A 22,428-nucleotide genomic window follows, 5' to 3' on the forward strand; every position below is an offset into this window, starting at 1 on the left:
CTCCCACAGCGAATATCAGCATAAGTCACCAGGGAGCTGACAACATACAGTCAACTCTGGTAGGGAGGAAAACAGAAAGCGTTTTAATGTGTCGAGTTTAGATGCTGCGTTTGTATAGGTGTGACTTCTTGGCTTTCATCTGAATTGAGAGAGGGACAGATTCCACATATGTGATGTTGGAGGGGCATGGATATAATGCAATCAGGATGTGAAGGTTTCCACACAGTCTTCTCTTTCACCCCCCTTGCAGAGATCCTGACACTCCTGCGTCTGCAGCCCGCTTATGTGAGTAATTAAAAAAAAAAAACAAACCAAGCAAACCACCTACTCAGTCCTACTCAGAGACGGAAGAAGTTGCATGCAAAGAGAGGGTGGGAGGGGTGTGGTTACTTAGGGGAGGCGTTTCAGGGATATCTCAACTTATTTATAAGCGAACACAGGTTAGGATAAGAGCTACACACCAAGCTGAAGACGAGCTGAAAACTAGCCAGCCACCTCTTTACCAAAGCAAGACTAGAAGGAAATCTCAGCCACAATGGGCAGGCAAAAGGAAGTTCTTGCTAGGATTGGGGAGATGCTGAGGATCAGAAATAAACTAGTCAGGCAAGCGCTGGCCGAATGCCTGGGGACCCTGATTCTGGTGGTAAGTGAGCCTTTTACTACTTAACGATACTGATGTGGTTTTTTTAAATAAAAACCTTTTTATCAAGGCATAGTTACAATACAATGTTGCCATCCTGCATTGTACATTACTTATTCAGGACCAGGTTAATAGTCACAGAATCTGGCTAAGTTTCTGGCTTGCTGGCTGGGTACTGTTTAATTGCAATAATCTGGATGCAAAGTTAAAGTGATGTGTCAAAGCAGCCACATTCATCCCTGGAGTTTACACCAGTGATGAAACTGGCCAGAAGCCGCTAGGAAAATACACCATATGGGATCTAGATTATTAAAACCGTGATGACCTGTGTGAAATGATGTACGAAGGTTGGTAACCAATCGGTTTTAGAGTTGCTTCCAGTTCAGTGTGATGTGTGAATCTTTTGATGTATTGAAGGATTTCACCTTCTGTGTTAGCAGCAGAGTAGAACCGATAAGGAGGCGCAAGTGTAAGCAGAAAGTGTATTACCAGAGATTATGCAAGACTTGTTCTGGAAGGAAATTGTTCTCACGCCTCTATGTATTTACCTACTCCTGAGTCCTGAAACTGTATGAACTTTAAAGCATCTCACCAGTGAAGGAAAGACGATGCATAAAGAGGAAAGTTTCTCTTCTTGGCGCGTTTTCTTAAGGCATCGATTTAAAAATGGGCTGCTGCTGAAAGTGTTAATAACAGTTCTCACCAGCCTGCCATGGGATAAAGTGAGAGGGGTATAGCAGGGTGATTTTTGAGGCTCAATACAAAATACTAACCCGGTCTGACGGGATGGCTGAATGCTTACCTCTGCTTTGCCACGTGTCTAGCATCAGGGAGCTGTCACCCCTCAGACGTGTAAATGGTAAATAGACACAAGATTCAGTGCTTCCACCCCGAGAGAACAGGCGCCTTGGCCAAAGGATTCAGACTTTCATGCCTGAAGTTAGGAACCTTCATTTCTATCTGGACTTTTACATAACGAAGTGACCTGATTGAGGGGTGATCTCTGGGCTGCCCACTCCGATGGAAGAGTGTGTCTCACTCCGGCGGCACAGCTCCAGCTGTGCAGTGCAGACGCTTCCTACAACTGTGGAGTGATGTAGTTAATCCACCTCTCTGAGGGGCAGTACCGAGCTTGACAGAATTATTCTTCCATCGACCTAGCTGTGTCTACCCCGGTGGTTAGGTCATCCTAACTGCTGTGCTGAAGGTGAGGCATTTTTCACAGCCCTGAAGAACAGCTCAGTTTTAAGCGTGGACCAAGCCTGATGCAGTAGTAGTTGCTAGTGCTCCACACCTCTGACAATCAGGGCAACTATTTCGGTGGCTAAATATGGATATAGGAGTCTTGCTTTAGGCATCCCACTTTGAAAATGTTGGCCCTTCCAAATATGGTAGGTCGGCGTACGGATGACACCGCAGACAGGTGTAATTTGTCTAGTTTGCTGATGTTCTAGAACCGGTCGGTGAATGTATGTGCAGCACTTTGGAGATATTTGATCAGATTCGAATCTTATTTACCAAGTGTAAATCCCAAGCAATTCTGTCAACGTCAGCTGAGTTACTGTGGATTTACATCCTCTGAAGTGAGATCAGAATTTGTCTCAGACGTTATTCGGTAGCTGGAATAGCTAACGGTGGGGCAATTTTGACAAAGCTGTCTGCTCCTCCAGCCCCCTCTCATAAATGCAGGACACAGCCTATTGTGTTTTAAAAAGCAGCGGGTTTCCCATTGGGGCAGAGAGGGGAATGTATCTTCTGTATCTCTCTCTGCTGGGTTCAAGAGAAACAGTAAAATGCTAACAGGGAAGCTAGGTTTCCTATAACATATACATAAATTTTTTTTTATCTGCAGACAGCAGATAACTATGTGCAACCAAGCGGTGGTGCTTTCCTTTGAAAGGATTATTTGGAATAAGGGTGGGCAGGAGCTGACTGAATGCTTGTGCAGTTTCTATCTGTGAATCACCTGCGCTATTTGGCAGGGAAAGAAAATCAAGCACATTCCAGCTGGTCAGAGCCTGATCCAAAATCCCCTGACATCAGTGGGAATCTTTTCACTGATTTCAATGAGCTTTGGATCCGGCCCACTCTGTACAACTTTAGGAAAATCCACGGGTATGTTCTTCCAGGTACTTTAGGCAAAAGCTGGTGAAAGTAGCAAGGGGAGCAACCAGTGTATAACCCTCGGGGCACATGGCCTGTTGTGTTCTAATAGCCCCAGTCAGCAGCGGCAGGGTGGGGGAGAGGGAAGTGAGAGCTATTCAGGGTTCAATGGTTTGGACAGAGCTCTAAGGCAGGATTTAGACAAGTCAGGCTTGCAGACTCTCCACCCTGCTTAAAGGGTTTGTAGAAACCACCCAAGCTTTTTTACAACTCCTCTTGGAAGTATATTTGCCGAGGACAGATGGCAGGTCTCTGCCAGTGGTTGATGGGCCAGGGCTCCTGACAGACACATCACCCATATCATGGAGTCTGGAGTTAGGAGCCAGGAGCATCTTTTAAAGAGACTCAGCTCAGGGAGGCTGCTCCACTCCACACCCCATGCTGTTCGCTGCCTCAGTCTCCCTCGGTACTTTAAGCGTTGTTAGAGGCTGGCTGGTCTCCTTTAATGCAGTGGGATTTCTGGCTGTCAGAGAAGAGACGGGGAAGGTCCATTTCAATAGGCCGACGATTCCCTTCATGAGCCTGAGTTTGCTTTTTCCAGTTTGCTCTCAATCCCAGATCATCCTCTGTTGTGGGGGCTGGCTGAGTCTCGGAGAACATGACCTATATTTTCCCCTTCAGGTAGGCCTGGTAGCAAGTAGGGGTTGGTTAATCCTGGGACACTGACACCCTGGCTCTGCCTGGAGGGGAACCGATCACATGTACCAATCCCATGTAATATGGTTATTTTTATAGGGTAGTTTTTAATCTCCCACAGAGCCTGATCCCAGCTTCCATTTGCACCCAGAACTCCTGTTAACAACGGTGGGACTTTGGGCTCTGCAAGGGATGTAGGACCGGGCTCAGAGGTGGCTGAATTTGTCCCCGTCTCTCCAGGTCTAGTATATATTCAGATTCAGATTGAGGGTAGGCTTACGGCTTGCTTCTGCTCCCACTGAGTCTATCGATTTCAACAGGAGTAGGATTGTGCACTTAACATTTGCAACCCATTTAGACCTGCCCTTTGCAATGGAAGATTTGTGACACCCAACGGCAAGGGGCGTGATCTCAGTTTCTTCCCAACAGATCTCTCTCCTTTCACTGGCGTAATGATCCCAGTGCTGAGTGAGGCATCTTACTCTTCAACCAGTATCTTTGTACAGGTACAAAAATACTGTCAGGGAAGCTGTTAAAAAAAAACAAATGTTCCTCCTTCATCAGGGAAATCATGTAGCACAAGAAGCCAAGGAATTAACTTATTTAAAGATGCCAGTCCATGACAGCTCACTTCTCATTTTAGGCAGGAGAGATTTATGCCCCAGTGCTTCTGCAGTTCACCAAATTCTTACCATCTTTTTCTCTTTCAAACTCACTTCCTAGGCTGTGCCATGTCTTCTAACTTTTTTACCTGGACTAAAGAGCCACCTACTGGCAATAGCTAAGCAATGCAATTCTCAAACGAATGTCACAAGTCCTCTGTTGTTTGTGTTATTACTGCAGCCGCCAATTAAAAAAAGAAAAATTCCATCAGCACAGCTTTTCGCACCCTGCTTAAAATAAAAGGGTGCAACTGATGCATTGCGAGAGACCTTCTCTGTGTTAAATATCAGAGTTTAGCTAAAAGGTCAGACTTTGTATCCTTTAGAGGTTTATCTGGCTAGTATAAAAGTTTGGCTCTGGGACTGACTTTGCATGTTGGATTAGCTGGTTTTCACTGTTGTTTAGACGGAAGCAAGGAGCAAAGGGCAGTTTTGAGTCAGACTCCCTTTGGTCATTCTTCAAACAGAGCTGGTCTGATGAAAGACTGTACTGTTACTCATTGGAACTTCATGGGTTTAATTACACCACACACCATAGACACCTAAATTTCATAGTGTGATGGTAGGGATAAAAGGAAAGGAGCATCTCCTTCAGTTGCTAGCAGTATAGGGCCTATGAAACATAGTTAAGCTGTTCTGATTCCATCCAGTAGAGGGCAGCGGTACTCAGTGATACTAGGCAGTTTGCCACAACATGTTTGCTTATATAGGACTTTGAAAGGCTGGTTTGCTTTTAGTCTCACTAAGTGTGGTCCTTGCGTTATGTTAATATTTTGCTAGAGTTTTAAAAACTTAAGTGTAAATTAAATCAACTTCCAGCACCAGCAAAAATGTCACTTGCAGGTAATGCTACCAGAGAGCCAAAAAAGTGGTTGTCGTGAGTGTTTCTTGTGGGCATGGAAGTCATTTAATGAAACGGTAATAACATCGCCTTCCTCTAGCGCCTTCCATTTGAGGATCTCAAAGCACTTCACAAGCACTACTGAGGCCAACCCCACCCCCAAACCAGTGAAGAAGGGCAGTATATGATTTCCCCATTTTACAGATGGGAGAAATAAGGCACAAATAAATTAACTGCCTGATCCTGTGCTCACTGTACTCAGTGTCTTACTTCCTTGCTGCAGGGTCAGGCCTTAAATGACTTGACCAAGACCTCATGGGAAGTCTGTGACAGAGCTAGAAATGGAACTCCGGTCTCCCGACCCCCTCATCTTGTGCATTCGCCTTCATACCAGAAATCAGTGAGAATGGGTGATCTTGCATCCGTGGGGAAAAAATAGCTTATGCGTTCTGTCACAACAGACTCTTCCACTGTCACGTGTTTGAACTTTCTCACATTGGGTGAAATTCACTCCTGTGCAGGGAGCCAGCACAAGATTTGTGTACCACAGAAGTCCCACTTACGCCCTCTTCTCTTTTGAATTCTTAAGTGGTGCATAAGCCTTGGGCTGGGCCTCTGCACGGGGTTGAATTCCGACTGTTATGCAGAAAGATTCATTACAAACTTTATTGTTACTGGCTCTCCCTCGATCCCCCCTTTCCACGTCAGTATCTGCTGCCGTGTGGCTCTGAACACACTGAATATCACTGTGCTAGGGAGGCCGTCCGACTAGATGATCTAATGGGTCCTTCTGGCCCGAAGAGCTGTGAATTCAAAGCTGTGAATGCATACAGATCTGAACTTGAAAAAGACGGATTTGAGGCTGAGCATGGGCCAAAGCCCCGTGCAGCTTCTACCCTGATTCTGCCTTCGGAGAATGCCACAGCATTCAGCCATTGTAATGGACCACTTGGGTTGCTCCCCAAACTACGTAGCGCCAGATTCTGCCCTCGGCTGCACCAGAACCACCCGTCGGACTCATTGCTGCGTGTAGCTGCGTGTAGCTGTGAAGGGGCTGACCCAAAGCCCCTGGAAGTCAAAGGGAGGCTTTGCATTGACCCGCGGGCTTTGAACTAAGCGGTGGCTTTGCAAAAGAAGGGGGTGAAGAGGGCATTGCAGCCAGCTGCAGAAGGAGAGCCCCAGACCTACCCAGCCTCACCCATTTGGAGGGAGACTCCCTCATTTGGGCTCTGGCTTTAATTCGCACTCTGATTCAGGGTTTTGCTTTGTGTACTGAGTGGAGCCACTTAAAATCTCCCGCATTCAAAGCTGTCACCCCAGCTCAAGAGTTTTCAACAGCCTCATTCAGGCGTCTTGTCTGCAAACCAGTTTGACCGCAACCCGACCTGAAGTTCCTTCCCATTCATTGCTGCAAGGAGACTAGATTTACACAAGGCTCATTGCCTCCGAGCCTGCTCTCTTTGCCTGCTCGAGAGGAAAGGTGTCACTCAGATGAGAACGTTCTTGCGGGGCCCGTGCCAATCTTACAAAGCTTGCCCAGCTTGGTGCAGGGATCAGGGCCAGATAAAGCTCCAGAGCAAATACAGCCCAGCCTTTTGTGGCTCCTCTGACGGTGCAGAAAGCCGCGCTGGGAGATCAGAGGTTAATCAGAGAGCACACCTGGCTGTTGTGTAGAACAATGGCAGTGATTCTATCCCTGCTTGGGTGTGAAAACAGAGTCACTATTCTCCAGACCTGTTTAGAAACCCATTAGTTCTCTAATCGCTCCATTATTATTTACCCATTTTGGTTATCTGCCAGAGGCCTGTGTTACTTTCCTGAGTCAATGCTGGACCTTGCCAGTCTCAGGCCTTGTCTTCACGGCTAAGAGCGGTGTGGTTTTTAGCTTGGTGTAACGAATACGCTATCCTGACAGACAGACAGACACAGGGAAGGCCAGGATAAATGAGGGGAGGCCACCCCCAGGTGGGAAAGGGTGTCAACTGCAGCTCACTGTGTTTTTATCTCGGGATAGCTCATGAATCTTCCTGGGATGGGAAAACTCTTTCCTGCCCCGCTCTAGTCATGCCCCATAAGGAGCCACGTTGGAGCTGGGCCAGCGTCGCCTCCCGTACGTGCTAATGACCGAAAGGCGTTTATGAACCCGATCTGCTAGCTGCACTCACCCAGCTATACAGCACTGGGCAGTCGCCCTCCCTGGAGTGCAGCAGCTGCTGCTTTGCATCCCCTTAGTGGTGTGTCTGCTGCATTACACTGCCTTTGATTGCAGACACGCACAGCAAAAGCAGAATTTGATGTGGCTTTAAATGCCACCCTGCCTCCCCCTCGGCTGTGCTCCTAGGGCCAGATTTTCCATTGCGTTACACCAGTTTTATCCCATTGGCCCCCTAGCTGAATGGATTGTCCCAAGCACAGGTGCTCGCTCACCAGACTTTTGTGCACTCATACGGAGGTGCCATGTGGCATTTTGCCTGATTGGTGGGTTTATTACCACTCATGGGGGGGATGGGAATTAAGAACTTGGCTCCTGGCAAATTTTGAATTCCTCCAGGCTGACAGCAAAGAGCTTAGCGGGAAATGCAGGGCAATTTTGCATTGTTTTCCTGCAATGCATGTAGATAGCTAGCAAACACTGTCAATTTGCAGGACTGCCAGTTCCTTAAGCACGAGGAATATAAATATTTGCCTAACAAAAATAACCCTGAATAAACTAAAACAAAGGAAAAGACACTCCTGACATTACAGCTTTTAATGCTCTTGATCCGCTCCTTCTGCGTGGCCGGACACGACAGCTGAAGGACCACATGTCCTGAGAGAGGAGCACAACAACAAGCTACCGTAGCAACCGAACCTTCAGCTCCCGGCGTCTTGGAGGCGATTTAAGGGTCCAAATGAAAAGGGAAGAATCTCACATTAGCTCACTTGCGACTATTTGTTGGCTTCATAATGCATGTCAGATTTCACCGTTGCTGCTCCACTGATGCAGACAGGAAAGTTGGGTTAGTGGTTATCAGCGCTCCTGAGGTCTGTTTCTAGGTTTGCCACAGGCCTCCTTTCTGCCTGTCTCCCCATCTGTAAAGTCAGGATAAAATTTCTTCCCCTTCCGCGTAGGGGTGGAGATCTCGTTGGGTGACAGTCACTCATCAAAGGGCAAAATATTGTAAGGTGTCTTTGGTCAGCTGGCTGGGGCTTCACTCTGCCGCACACTCTGCATTCGGTGAGGTTAGCACTGGGAGCCTCACAGCCCCATAGCAAAGGAGAACCGATGCTAGCAGTGCAGGGTCCATGCCGCCCAAGCGAGGAGTTCTCTGAGAGAGGGTGGCGCTCTGCATCCACCCAAGCCAGTTCGTTGCAGTACCATTGTCAGTTCCTTTCTTGTTTTGCTTATCTGCCTCTCAGCCTGTGTTGGTGGAGACGTGGGCTCTTTGGTTCAGAGGGACTTACGTGTGGGAAGTCCTTCTAATGAGTCAGCCTGGAGTCTATCTGACCATTGCCATCCTGGCCTGGAGGCTAGCAGGGCATGGTGTTTATTTTATTACCCACTTATTAGCTGCTGATTGTATGCGAGGAGAGATATTACATGGGCTGAATTCTGGGTCCTGCTATCTTGCTCCCAGGGCTGGCAGCCAGGGGCATCCTTAAGCCCTCAGGGGGAAGACCCATGCATCACTCAGCAGAGGACCTGTCAGTGTACGGAGGACACTGAAGGAAACCTGCTGGGAGCTCTCCATTGAGAAAAAGGGTAGGCGCTCACTCCATCAGGAGCGGCTAGAAGAGGAAGTTGTTCCCATGCAACAGTTTAGCTAGTGTTGTCAGCCGGGCACTCAGGTACCCTGGGGATAGCAGCCATATAAGCAAGCAGATAGCTAGGTCTCACTAGTAATGGGGTAGCTGTAAGCCTTGGCTCTGAGCATCACTGGGGGCCAGTCAGGATAGATGCTTTGGGTCCCCTGTGTAATACAAGGAGGCAGCCCGACACTCTCCAGTGTAAATCAGGAGTGATGCCACGGAAGCCCTTGGTGATACACTGGAGATCGGACTCTCCTCCCCCCCGGTGGTTAAATAAAAGATAATGATTCAGACACCAGCTTTAACTGGAATGGGCTAGATTGCTAGTGAGGTGGAGCGGGGCAAGTAGGATGAGGCTGATGTGTAGCGCTTGGACATGGGCCAGAAATGAGAGTTTGCCCTGAGCAAACATCTTTGGGCTGCAGCACACTTCCTCCCTTCCCTGCCAGCAAACCGCCTTTATCGCCCTGCACAAATAACCGCCCGCACACCAACTGCCTGAGAGTCCCCAGCCCTTGGAAGGAAGCGCCTCACCCACTGCCAGAGACAGCGTGTAATTTACGAGGTGGCTGGGCTGAAGCGTTAAACGGCTGTGGTCGTCTTAGATAGGTTTGTGTCACATGCAGCTTGAAGCCCCCCAAGCAGGTTTCAGGACAGGGAAAAAATAAATGACTTGGTTCTTCTGTAGGCTGGTGTTTGAGCTGCGGTGTAAATCCTAGTACCAGCTGATGGCAGACAGTGGCTCTGACACCATCCAAAATTTGCCTTGCTGACAGCTGCGGCCAGCCGCCAGGCTGCTGGAAACACCCTATATCACGGATATTGTTCCTGCAGTGTTTTCCAGCCAATTATACTCCTCTGTGCAAACGCTGGCAAACTAGGAGCTGATCCTGTTGTCAATCCAGACCCCAAACTTCCACTGATTTAAGTTCCATATAAAAAGCGACAGCAGGCGAGGTATAGTGGGTTTAAATGCCTCATACAGCATCCCTAGGTGTGGCAGGTGAGGGAGAAAAGAGACTGTTGAAAGCTGGAGGTCTCTGGGGGAAGATTTTGATGGTTGTATCAAAGGGAGGGTTTGGGAAAGAGAAGAGCTGAGTCTTGGGCTGGGATGGAGTTGGAAAGGGTTAAGGAATCAGCCAGGTGCAGATAGGCAGGAAAGGGAGTTGGTAGAAGCAGCCTTGAGGAGGGACGTACCACCCATTGTGGAGAAACAAGGAGAAATGGGGACAGAAAAGAGTTGGGTGTTTTAAGCAGCCAGGGAATTTGCTTGAGGCAGGAGAAAGGGGCTTGGAGAAAACTGGCAAGCCTATGGAGGATCCTGAAGTCCAGCATGGAGAGTATTTTGCAGGGCCCAAGCATCATTTTTTCAGGCTCAGTACAAACTTGTAACACAGGCCCCCTCCCACACACATACCACAATCCCTTATCCCATACGTACAATCTCATGTGCCATGAAAAATCATTTTCCTCATGGTAATGGGGATTGTAGCCTGGGCCGGGCCCCTGTAGGGCCTCCGGGTCCCAGTAAAGTGTACCTTCCCCCTCCCCCTCATGTGGGGATCCTGGTATTTTGTAGGCTTCAGAAGAGGGGGTGGTCAAATCCCAGGTGAATTCATGAGCATTCTCCCTGGCATTTTCCACCCAAGCCAGCAAGTTTCCCTGCAGCCTTTCCCGATTTGTACCGCAGCACAGGGGCACGGAGGGGAGTTGGGCTGGAGAACAGAAGTGGGAACCACTCAGGAGTCCTTGGTCAGTTTCTCCCTCCTGAAAGAAAATCCCCAGGGGACAGTTTTGATCCATTCTTTTCTTCTTTCAGCTGTTTGGCTGTGGCTCAGTCGCTCAGATCGTGCTCAGCAGAGGAAGCCACGGCAGTTTCTTGACTGTGAACCTGGCCTTCGGCTTTGCGGTCATGCTCGGAATTCTGATAGCAGGGCAGGTGTCAGGTACGTGGATCGATCTCCTGGCTTTGCTGCAAGCCGAGGGCTCCCTCTTGCTCTAAATTCCTGCCTGTGAGCAGGTGCGGATCCAGAGGTCAAAGGGCATCGCTTCAGAGTTTATAGCACAGTTTCCTCTCTGCGTGCACGCAACTGAAGAACCCACCCTGCGGAGAGAATAGATCCCTTTGTTGGTCATTCGCTTCTCAATAGCTCTTGCTCTTTGCTTCCAACTTTCCACCCCTCCCTCCCGCTTTGCTGAATGTCTGCTTCTGGCACAGGAGAACCAGTACGAGTGGACACTGTCGTTGTTGGAAGTCAATGACACAGATGCTGCGATGATGATGCTAATATGGATGGATGGATGGATGGAGTGTATAGTGTATAGGGATGGATGGATGGATGGTGTGTATAGGGATGGATGGATGGATGGATGGTGTGTATAGGGATGGATGGATGGTGTGTATAGGGATGGATGGATGGATGGATGGTGTGTATAGGGATGGATGGATGGATGGATGGTGTGTATAGGGATGGATGGATGGATGGTGTGTCTAGGGATGGATGGATGGTGTGTCTAGGGATGGATGGATGGTGTGTCTAGGGATGGATGGATGGTGTGATAGGGATGGATGGATGGTGTGATAGGGATGGATGGATGGATGGATGGTTTGATAGGGATGGATGGATGGATGGTGTGTATAGGGATAAAAAGAAAGAACAGCTTTTCTTGCTGAGAGCTTCACTGGGTCATAGAAATTAGAGATGGAAAACAGCCTATTAGAGCAGCTAATCCTTTCCCCTATCCTGTTCCCTACAGTATATTCTCAGGGGCTTTATCCAGTGTAGCTTTCAATGAATCAAATGTTGGGGCTTTCCCTTGGTGAACCCCCCAATAACCTCTCAGTGCGTTTCCCTAAAGACCAGGTATTGGCTTAGCTCTGAGCATGTCGCTTAACCCATAACTTCCAGTGAAGAGGGTCACATATCTGACCTGATTCTCAGTGGCTGCACCTCCGTCGAGGATTTCATGGGGACTTAGGGTACGTGTGGGCCGTCTGCTGCTGTCTTGGCAGGTGAATTCGATCACACACACAGACCCAGCCTACCCCAGCAGTTCTGCTTTTTACATGAATGTAGGCACGTCTCTCTGAATGTGTTGGTTCCTCTCCATGTATTATGGAGCCAGATCCTGCACCAAGAATGCACTAACAAGAAACTCTTTCACAGGTGGCCACTTGAACCCTGCTGTAACTTTTGCTATGTGTCTCCTGGCCCGGGAGCCGTGGATTAAGCTGCCTATTTACGTCCTGGCACAAACCATTGGTGCTTTCCTAGGAGCGGGCATCGTCTTTGGTTTGTACTTTGGTAAGTGAACAAACCGCTCGGCTTTTATGTCATCCCTTTCGCTGTGTTCTCTTATGCTGTGAAAAATATCTTCGCCATCCAGATCGGAGCATTTTCCTGCAGCGGGGCTTATGGTCATCCTGGGATCTCTAGGCTGACGCTCCCTTTTCCAGGGTGATCTCAGATTCAAGGCTTTCGACATCAATCGCACGGCTCCATGTAACATCTTCACATGGGGCACCACGATGCGATGCGACGTGCTAACGTCACACTATTGTGACAGCTGAGTTTGTCCCCTCAGGGAAAGTCTATTCTGAACAAACCCATTCCTGGTGTTTTTGTGTCTCTTGAGTGCAGCTCCGGGGGTGATTCTCAGTTTGTAACAGTTACCTGCTCTTGTTTTACACTGCCAAGGGAAAGAATGAATAAGGATTAACAGCAAGGTAACATAAACAAGTGCAAACAATCAGTAATTAACAGAGCTTCTGAACCAGCTTCCGTAATTTAATGAGCTGGTTGGGGCTTGTCAACATGGCCGGATGGTGAAGTCTATAGGGGTATGAATAGTCGAGTGTGCTAATGTGTTGCACTCTAAGTGCCCCATGTAGACGCCGCTGCTGGCATGACCTAAAAGGTACCTAGTTCACATTAATTTAGTCCTGTTTCAAATGGGACTACAATCAGTGCAAACTAAGTACCTTTCAATTCAAAAAGGAGGAAGTTAGTTAAAGAGAAATTAAAAGGTCAAGTGCCAAAAGTGAAATCCCTGCAAGCTGCATGGAAACTTATTTAAAGACACCATACAACAAAGTAAAAGAAGCAGTTAGAGGCAAAAAGGCATTCTTTAAAACGTGAAAGTTAAATCCTATTGAGGAAAATAGATAGGAACATAAACTCGCGTAAGTGAAGTGTCAAAATATAATTAGGAAGGCCAAAAAAGAATTTGAAGAACAACCTGTCAAAGTACATCAAAAGCAGGAAGCCGGATAAACAACCAGTGGGGCCACTGGATCATTGAGATGCTAAAGGAGCATTCAAGGAAGATAAGGCTATTGAGGAGAAACTAAATGATCTCTTTGCATCAGTCTTCATGGCTGAGGATGGCAAACCTGAGCCATTCTTTTTAGATGACAAATATGAGGAACTGTCCCCGATTGAGGTGACATTAGAGCAGGTTTTGGAACAAATTGATAAATTAAACAGTAATAAGTCACCAGGACCAGATGGTATCCACCCAAGAGTTCTGAAGGAAATCAAATGTGAAATTGCAGAATAACTAACTGTGATATGTAAGCTATCATTTAAATCAGCTTCTGTATCAGATGACTGGAGGATAGCTAATGTGATGTGAATTTTTAAAAAAGGCTCCAGAGGCTGTCCTGGCAATTACAGGCCAGTAAGCCTAACTTCAGTACCAGGCAAATTGATTGGAACTGTAGTAAAGAACAGAATTATCAGATACATAAAAGGCTACGATTTGTTGGGGGAAGAGTCAACATGATTTTTGTAAAGGGAAATCATACCTCTCCAATCTACTAGAATTCTTTGAGGGGGTCAACAAGCATGTGAACAAAGGTGATCCAGTGTATATAGTGTACTTAGATTTTCAGTAAGCCTTTGACAAGGTCCCTCACCAAAGGCTCTTAAGCAAAATAAGCTGTCATGGGATAAGAGGGAAGGTCCTCTCTTGGATCAGTAACTGGATAAAAGATAGGAAACAAAGGGTAGGAATAAATCGTCAGTTTTCAGACTAGAGAGAGGTAAATAGTGGTGTCCGCCAAGCGTCTGTACTGGGACTAGTACTGTTCAACATATTCATAAATGATCTGGAAAAAGGGGTAAACGGTGAGATGACAAAATTTGAAGATGATACAAAACTACTCAAGAAAGTTAAGTCCAAAGCAGATGGCGCAGAGTTACAAAGGGATCTCACCAAACTAGGTGACTGAGCAATAAAATGGCAGATTAAATTCAGTGTTGATAAATGCAAAGTAATGCACATTGGAAACATAAGTCCAACTATACATATGAAATGATGGAGTCTATATTTGCTGTTACCACTCAAGAAAGAGATCTTGGAGTTATTGTGGATAGTTCTTTGAAAACTGTGTGCAGCAGCCATCAAAAAAGGTAACAGAATGTTGGGAATCATCAGGAAAGGGCTAAATAATAAGACAGAAAATATTGCATTGCCTCTTTATAAATCCATAGTACACCCACATTTTGAACACTGCATGCAGATCTGGTCACCCCATCGCAAAAAAGATATATTGGAATTGGAAAAGGTACAGAAAAGGACAACCAAAATGATTAGGGGTATAGAACCGCTTCCATATGAGGAGACATTAATAAAACTGGGACTTTTCATCTTGGAAAAGAGATGACTAAGGGGGGTTATGATAGAGGTCTATAAAATCATGACTGGTTTGGAGAAAGTAAATAAGGAAGTGTTATTTACTCCTTCTCATAACACAAGAACCAAGGTTCACCTAATGAAATGAATAGGCAGCAGATTTAAAACTGACAAAAGGAAGATTTTCTTCACACCACGCACAGTCAACCTGCGGAACTCTTTGCCAGAGGATGTTGTGAAGGCTAAAACTATAACAGGATTCCAAAAAGAATTAGATAAATTTCATGGAGGATAGGGTCATCAATGGCTATTAGCCAGGATTAGCCAGGATTGGCAGGGATGCACAATCATGATCTGAAGTGTCCCTAGCTTCTTTTTGCCAGAAGCTGGGTATAAATGGCAGGGGATGGATCACTCGATGATTACCTGTTCTGTTCATTCCCTCTGAAGCACCTGGCATTGGCTACTGTTGGAAGACAGGATACCGGGCTAGATGGACCGTTGGTCTGACCTAGTATAGCCGTTCCTATGTTCTAAAAACATGGTGACTCTCTATTGTAATACTAATAGGTTTTAAGTCCAGAAGACTCGTTACACCCACCGCCCACACCTCACCCTGCCTCGAATTCTGCGGCGCTGTTGAACAATCGGCTGCAAAGAGTGGCAATGAATGACTGACCCAACCCTGTTTTCCATTCTAGATGCCATATGGGCTTTTGGCAACAACCAGTTGTTCGTAACCGGAGATAATGGCACCGCTGGCATTTTTGCTACTTACCCGTCTGAGCATCTGAATGTGGTGAATGGATTTTTTGACCAGGTAAGAGCATTGAGGGGCTGGTAAGAGATCTTGCAGGCCAGTCATGGGCTTCTCACTCAATTTCAAGAGGAACAAGGCTGCGTTTCCTAGACTTAATATCAGTGACGTTCCCCAGTCGGGACCCCAATAATCTATTGGTCAGCATGAGGCTCAGAGGGCAGGAGTGTGCCTGGGAGCAGAAGGGTTTAACAGTATAGATGGCCAAAGTGTGGCCTGCACATGGAACTAGACTAAAATATGGCCAGGACACAAGGGCTAAGACTCCTACTCTAGTAAAAAGAGTCACAGAACCTTTAATGATCACACGTGGGCGGAACCCTGGTTTCATTTCTCTCCATAAAAGCAGCATCCTGCAACACTCAGGGCCACTAAACTCCATGCTGGGCGGGGCGTACCCACAGAAGGAATAGTTTCCATAAGGCCATTGCTGCTAGGGCTGGGTTCTTTTCTGGACATGTTCCCCACTTGGTCTTGCCTTCGGTGTTCCCTGCGCTGCAGGGGGGAGGTGCAGTTTTAGTGATGCGATCACATCCTTCGCCACCCCTGCTCGCCGCTCCAGAGGAAAAGTTCTACACATGCAGCATTTCATCTCGTAGTCAGGTGACTTTGTTAAAAGACGGGTCAAATCTCAACCACTTCTGTTTCCCTCCCTCTCCTGCTAGTTCATTGGCACTGCATCCTTGATTGTTTGCATCTTGGCTATCGTGGATCCCTACAACAACCCGATCCCGCGGGGCCTAGAGGCTTTCACTGTTGGCTTTGTGGTCCTGGTTATCGGGACGTCCATGGGCTTCAACTCTGGATACGCCGTCAACCCAGCCAGGGATTTTGGGCCTCGCCTTTTCACAGCCATCGCCGGCTGGGGCTCTGAGGTGTTCACGTAAGTGTTTTCTCCACTGAGTGTGCATTACCTAGATCTGATGGGATCATGGCGCATGGTGGCCAAACAGTAACTCACCCAAGCAGGTAGTGCTCCTGGAAGGGGCCGTCGGAGAGGGACACCTGAGCAGTCTCTGCGTTTTGAGGCACCTTTGGGTCACATTCACATTCCTAAAAGGGATTAAACTCCCTGGAGATTTCCTGAGCAGCAAGAAACAGCCAGGAGCAGAGCCCTTTCCTGAGATCAGAGCTTGTGCCCTGCCATTGCTATCAAGCAATAGGCCTACCGCAAGTGTGGGAAGTGCAGCCATTTCTCTAACCTTTCACCCTTGTGATGACTGTCCTGGCTATTAGCAAATGGAAGTGATGGGGAAATAAAAGGGGTGGGACAGTCTTCTCCACCCGGACGTGAGTGGGACCGCACTGACAACTGTCTAAAAGGCTGCACTCACACTCCCTGTTAGGAAGTCACTGCTCTCGGGTAGGGTGACGGCAAAGCATCTCAGTGCCTCTGAAAACTTCTCTGTGTCTTTCGAGCTCAGGGGGGAACATTTTCAAAAGCACCTAGATGACCGAGGAGCCTAAGTTCCGTTTTCAAAAGGGACTCAGGCACTTAGGAGTGTCTGTCTGACCAAAAGGCGTTGGGAAGATTTGGGGATGACCAGAGTTTGGGTCATCCTGGTTCCAAATGCTGATGTCCCAGTCCTGATTCCTCATCTCTCATTTCCTTGTGTCTTTCAGTACTGGTAAGCACTGGTGGTGGGTCCCGATCGTGGCCCCCTTCCTGGGGGCAGTTGCTGGAGTGCTGGTTTACCAGTTGATGATCGGATGCCATGACGAGCCTTCTCCACCATCCACGGAGCAGGAGAATGTCAGGCTGGCCAACGTGAAGCATAAGGAAAGAGTCTGAGGAGGTCGCCACCCACAGTTGGCAGATACGGACACTTTTCACAGGACTGCCGTAACCGAAGAAGAGAAGGAGAAGACAGAGAAAGATTCAAGAACAACTAGAGACTCCACTTCATGAGATATTCTGCCCTACTTTCTTTGTACACCCTGATGCATTTACTTTAGAAATTTGCCCATGAGTCATTCCCAAAGGCACCATATAGTCTTGTCCTGGTAAAGGGAGGGTTGGCTGTGCTGTGGGAGTGGTTAGAGCGCAGGCCTGACTCAGGCAACCTGAGTTCTAATCAGGCTCTGCTACTGGCTTACTGTGTGAACTTGGGCAAATCACTTCACCTCTCTGCACCTGTTTCTCCATCTGCAAGGTGGGGATGATGAGACCTCCTCCCACGCACCTTCATCAAGTGCTTTGAGATCACTGAATGAAAATATCTACCTAAGTGCGAAAGAAAAGCAGGCAGTTGCACGCTGCTGTCGAATTCATTCCTGATGTAATTCCACTGACGTCAATGGGGTTACACTAGGGATGACTGCGGCCCATTAAATCTGTAGTACGTGCCATTAACAGCAGAGCATTAAGATCCACATCAATCAGTCTTTTCCGAGGTATTAAGTCACGATAGAGAGAAAGCAACAATGCACTGGACTTTAATTTTGTATTAGGACAAAACCTTTACAAGCCCACTTCACTTGTATATTTGATCCTCAGCGTTCTCTGTCTCACCACGTCATTGAAGACAATATTTAGGAAGACACTGATCCACCAGAAGCTTACCTGGGAAAGCAGCCTTCCTGAATGCATTAGTGATAAGACCCCAGGCTTTGTATATAAAGTGCAAGTAATGCAGGTAGGGTCATGTTTCATTGAAAACATGGTGCTTGACTCTCAATGAGGTTGCATTTGTTCATGTAAATTTCACATTAGCTTTATGTATATAATACCAGGCCAAGGAAGAATTAATTCAAGGGAGCTGTTTATTCACTGACCTGTTTTATGACACTAGTGTTCATTTTATTGCGTTTTCAAAGTACAGTTATGTTGGCAGAGAGAATCCAACACCCATGTTATTAGAACATCTTTGATACCCATGGCACCATACTGTCAGAGCATCTCAATTCCCGTGGTGCCGTGTTATTAGAGTCTCCAGTACTAATGGTCTCATGTTATTAGCTCATCTTTGATACCCATGATGCCCTATTGCCAGAGAATCTCTAGTTTCGAGGGTGCCGTGTTATTACAGCATCTTTAATAGCAAGTGCGTCAGAAAATCTCTAGTTCCCATCATGCCATGCTTCTTTGATACCAGTGACACCATGCTGTGAAAGAATCTCTGGTTCTCATGGCATCATATTATTAGAAACACCTTTGATACCTGTTCCTTTAATGCATGAATTCCTTTAAATCTGCTTTTCATATACAGTGCATATTTACAGCCAGTAAAACTTTGTATTCTTTCGTGCTTTTGTGTATGTGTTAATACTGAGATTGTAAAATGGCTGTTCCACTTTTATTTTTTATTTTTTTTTAAATTGTTTCCAGTAAACTTTGACGCTTGGAAAGTCAGCTGTGACAATAACCTGCGTGTTAAAGTTCTCTCAACCCATTTAATCTCTTGAGAATCTGTAAAAGGAAAGGGAAATTTAACTTTACTGGGCAAAATACTGAGTGCTTCCTTCATGCTGTATTCCTCTCCTTCTGAATTGTACTTTGTGGGGCTAAGGGGAGGCTCTGCAAAGATCAGGGATATGGAAGGGATCTACTGCAGGTGTAAAATCATGAATAAAAACAAGAAGACAGCGCCACAGCGTGCACTGGGAATTGGTTCATAAGTTTGCTGGAAGACAAGGGAAAACACAGGATGAGATGAACCCATGCTGGCTTTGAACACCCTTTAAAAATGAAGAACATCATCTGAAGATGACTAGATGACCTCCTGAGGTCCCTTCCAGCTCTAATATTCTATGATTCTATAAGATATCTCACCATGTTCTTGCTTATATCAGAGGAGCAGTTATAGTAAAAGAAATAAACAGAGCTTTCTTTGAATCTCCGTTCATTTCAGTCTAATTTGGAAGAGATTAACCCTATTCTAGGTGCATATGCAGATTCAAATTCAAGATATGTCTGCTCCATATGAGACAACGATCCATATGGTAAACCTATAAAGATGGCAGATTAGAGAGTGTTTTTGGTATAAACAAAATCTTAGTACACAGTTTTAGAAATATTATTAAACTGCAGAGGGGAAAGGAAATCATAATGTTACATTCAGATGTCACCTTCAACAGAAGCTGGCATTCCTATCAAGTTGTTGTCCTGTTTGCATTCTTGTTAGATACCTGGAAAGAAAAGAATTGTGAAAACTATTCTTTCAGTTTGTGTGTGACTGTTAAAAATATCAGCCTCTCCCTCGTCTTTCATACTTAAATTTCAAAACAAGTTATTTTGAAGATAACTCTTCACCACCTTGTTCAAATGTAAATGTCCTCTTCAGCTTTTGTAATAAATTTATTTTGAAATAAAAACAAAATCTACTATTATAAAGCAGACTTTTGTTTTAACCGGGGGGTAATTAACCACTGGAACAGATTACCAGTGGTTCTGGTCGATTCTCGGTCATTGGGCGTCTTAGTCAAGACTGGATGGCTTTCTAAAAGCGATGTTCTAGTTAAACTGCAAGTTGTTGGACTAAATGCAGGTACGGCTTGACAACGCTCTGGCTGGGATGATTTAGTTGAGTTTGGTCCTGCTTTGAGCAGGGGGTTAGACTAGATACCTCCTGAGGTCCCATCCAACCCTAATCTTCTATGATTCTGATCATGGGGCCTGTGTTACACAAGAGGTCATACTGGATGATCACAATGTTCCCTTCTGGCCTTACAGAAATTTGGGAAACCAAGTAGTATTACCTTGCCTTTCCTGACTTTCAGCCTGGTTTAGGATATGATAAAGGAAGATTCAAACTGATCTGTGGAATATCAATGTCTGTTGTTCATTCTCCCAGCTACAACAATGAAACGGTGCTTCTAGTCACCCTGATTAGAAAGTGAATAGATGTAATATCTTTTATGTAGTACTTTTTATTCCCAAGGCTCCCAAAGTGAATTACAGTATTAACAAACTGATATGCAACATTATGGGTCCAGTTCGCTCACACTGGTGTAAACCTGGAGCAACTCCAGTGAAATGGAGTTCAATCTGCTTAGTTAAAATCAGAATCAGGACCTACATGTACGGGGATCATTTTAGCCACCAGTAAAATGCTGGTGAGCAGCACAGCAGCTATTTAATTGCACATGGTGACGCTGTGCATCAATTTAGAGCAGGAAATGTCAAAGAATAATGCATCCAACTGAAACAGCAGCGGGAGGAGAATTCAGGGAGGCAGGTTGCACCCCTGTGGCCAAATCAGGAAGTTTTGGGATTCAGAAGTACTATAACCCCTTGAATACATGCTCAGCCATCCTCATGAGGTTACCATTGTTTTAGATAGTATTCAAATCAATTCTGATCTGAAGAATCAGGTGCAGATCCAGGAATTCAAAAACTCTAACTCTGGGGAGGAGCACAGACGTGACATGCTGAGCCAGGCGGTGGAGGTCATTGCAGCATGAAAGGGAGGGCGTAATACAGTGTGACCTGGTTAAGTTCTTCCACTGCTGCACCCACTTGAATGGGCTACAGGGGATGCTTTCCTGAGTTGTGGACTGCAGGGGCATTTCCTGGGCGCACCCTTTACAGCTGCAGTGGCAAACAGCAAACCGAAACTTCAGAAGAGGAAACAAACCAGGGAGGAGAGTATTTTGTGGGTTGCTGGCCTCACGTACTTCTGCAGAGAGGGTGGTGCAGCTAGGGTGGACAGCTGAATGTGGGGGAGAAAGCGGAGGGAGCCGAAAGGTGCAGCTGGACTGGGGGGGGCGGGCGGAACGGAATCCTGGCAGATGGAGGCTAAAGCGCCATCGACACTGCACACAAACCACAACAACAACCCCTGTGGCAACAAGCAGCACTGCCTGATTTGCTTGACTTAGGCTTGTGCTCTGGGGCTAAAAAACAGCAGCGTAGCTGTTCCCACTCAGGCTGCAAGGAGCGTGGGGCTCAGAGCCCAAGCGGGAGCGTCTGCACTACAGTTTGCAGCCCCGTGGTGCGGGCGCTGCTAGACCGATTCGGTCGACCTGGCCTCTGAGACTCACTGCCATGGGCTTTTTTTGTGGCTGTACCGTAAGCGGCTAGAGGGCCGTAATTTTATTCTATGCTGGATAATCCTTTCGCAGCTGCCGTCTGCCACCACCAGTAGGAGGCGCTTAGCTGAGCCCTCTTAGACTATGGGGGGCAACTCTAGGTCGCGGCGAGAGACAGGAAAGAGTCTCGTCTTGTAGAAGGGGGCGAAAAACACCGAGCTGGCTAGTGCCCGCCGCTGAGCCAGGCAATGCGTGGCACGCACGTGGTACCTCTGCAGGGGTTGGGATGCTTCGCACTCAGGCGTCTGTTCAGGGCCTGTCTACACTTGTCAATTAACTCGGATTAATTGGTGGTTTTTTGCAATGAACAGCGTTTGGGTTTCACACACACGCACATCATTCCCCGCCCCACCTTATCTGACAGCTCATTCTGCAGTAATGAATCCAAGCTGGGAACGCATTCGCTCACATTTGGAACGAGTTATTCTTGAATAAGATCGGTGTGCTCGCATCCTCATTCTGAATTAGCCATTTGGCTTCTGATGGTCCTCCCACTGCTATCCCACGCTGCACTGGTGCACACCTGGGTCGGCCTAGCCGTCTGCTTGTGCGCTCCCTCCTGCTCCAGGGTCATCTTGACCAGTTGTCACGTCCCTATTGAAACGCTGGTGCATGGCCAGTTGCACCCCATTGTTACTGCAGCTTGAGGTGTGCTCACACCTAGGTCACGTACCCCTTACAGCAGCCATGCCCCATGCTTCTGTGTGGTTCTGTGCTGAAGTCCTGGACTTCTTTATCTTATAGGGAGAGAGTCCAGTCCCATCTTAAGAGCGCTCACCGGAGTGCAACCCAAACATGAGAACAGCCATACTTGGTCAGCCCAATGGTCCCTCCAGCCCAGTGTCCTGTCTGCCAACCGTGGCCAGTGCCAGGTGCTTCCAAAGGAATGAACAGACCAGGGCAATCAGCGAGTGATCCATCCCCTGTTGTCCGCTCCCAATTTCTGCCAGTCAGAGGCTTATGCACACCCAGAGCAGGGGTTCGCCTCCCTGACCATGTTGGCTAATAACCATTGAGGGACCTGTCCCCCAGGAGCTTATTTCGTGCTTTTTTTGAACCCAGTTATAGTTTTGGCCTTCGCAACATCCCAATATCAAACCCAGCGAAGGGGCGGCATCCCTTCTGACTCACGGCCCACGGAGGGGCGCTCCGGCAGAGTTATAAAATGCTGGGGACAGTAACACGACTTTCAGGAGCGCTCGTTGGACTGGGA

At 47.1% G+C, this 22,428-nt stretch overlaps 1 protein-coding gene across 1 annotated transcript; it reads left to right on the forward strand.

Annotated features, from left to right (window-relative positions):
- The first annotated feature begins 525 nt into the window (after window positions 1-525).
- Window positions 526-19,492, forward strand: AQP3 (aquaporin 3 (Gill blood group)). The gene is made up of 6 exons (XM_067530914.1): window positions 526-643; window positions 10,551-10,677; window positions 11,899-12,036; window positions 15,070-15,188; window positions 15,851-16,068; window positions 16,809-19,492. Exons 1-6 carry the CDS (start codon window positions 536-538, stop codon window positions 16,975-16,977), a joined length of 879 nt encoding a protein of 292 aa, XP_067387015.1. The 5' UTR covers window positions 526-535; the 3' UTR covers window positions 16,978-19,492.
- The last annotated feature ends 2,936 nt before the right edge of the window (window positions 19,493-22,428 follow it).

This window comes from Emydura macquarii, unplaced genomic scaffold (genome assembly GCF_026122565.2).
Source record: "Emydura macquarii macquarii isolate MOO-44397 ecotype Brisbane River unplaced genomic scaffold, CSIRO-AGI_Emac_v2 contig_3114, whole genome shotgun sequence".
Classification (NCBI taxonomy): Eukaryota; Metazoa; Chordata; order Testudines; family Chelidae; genus Emydura; species Emydura macquarii.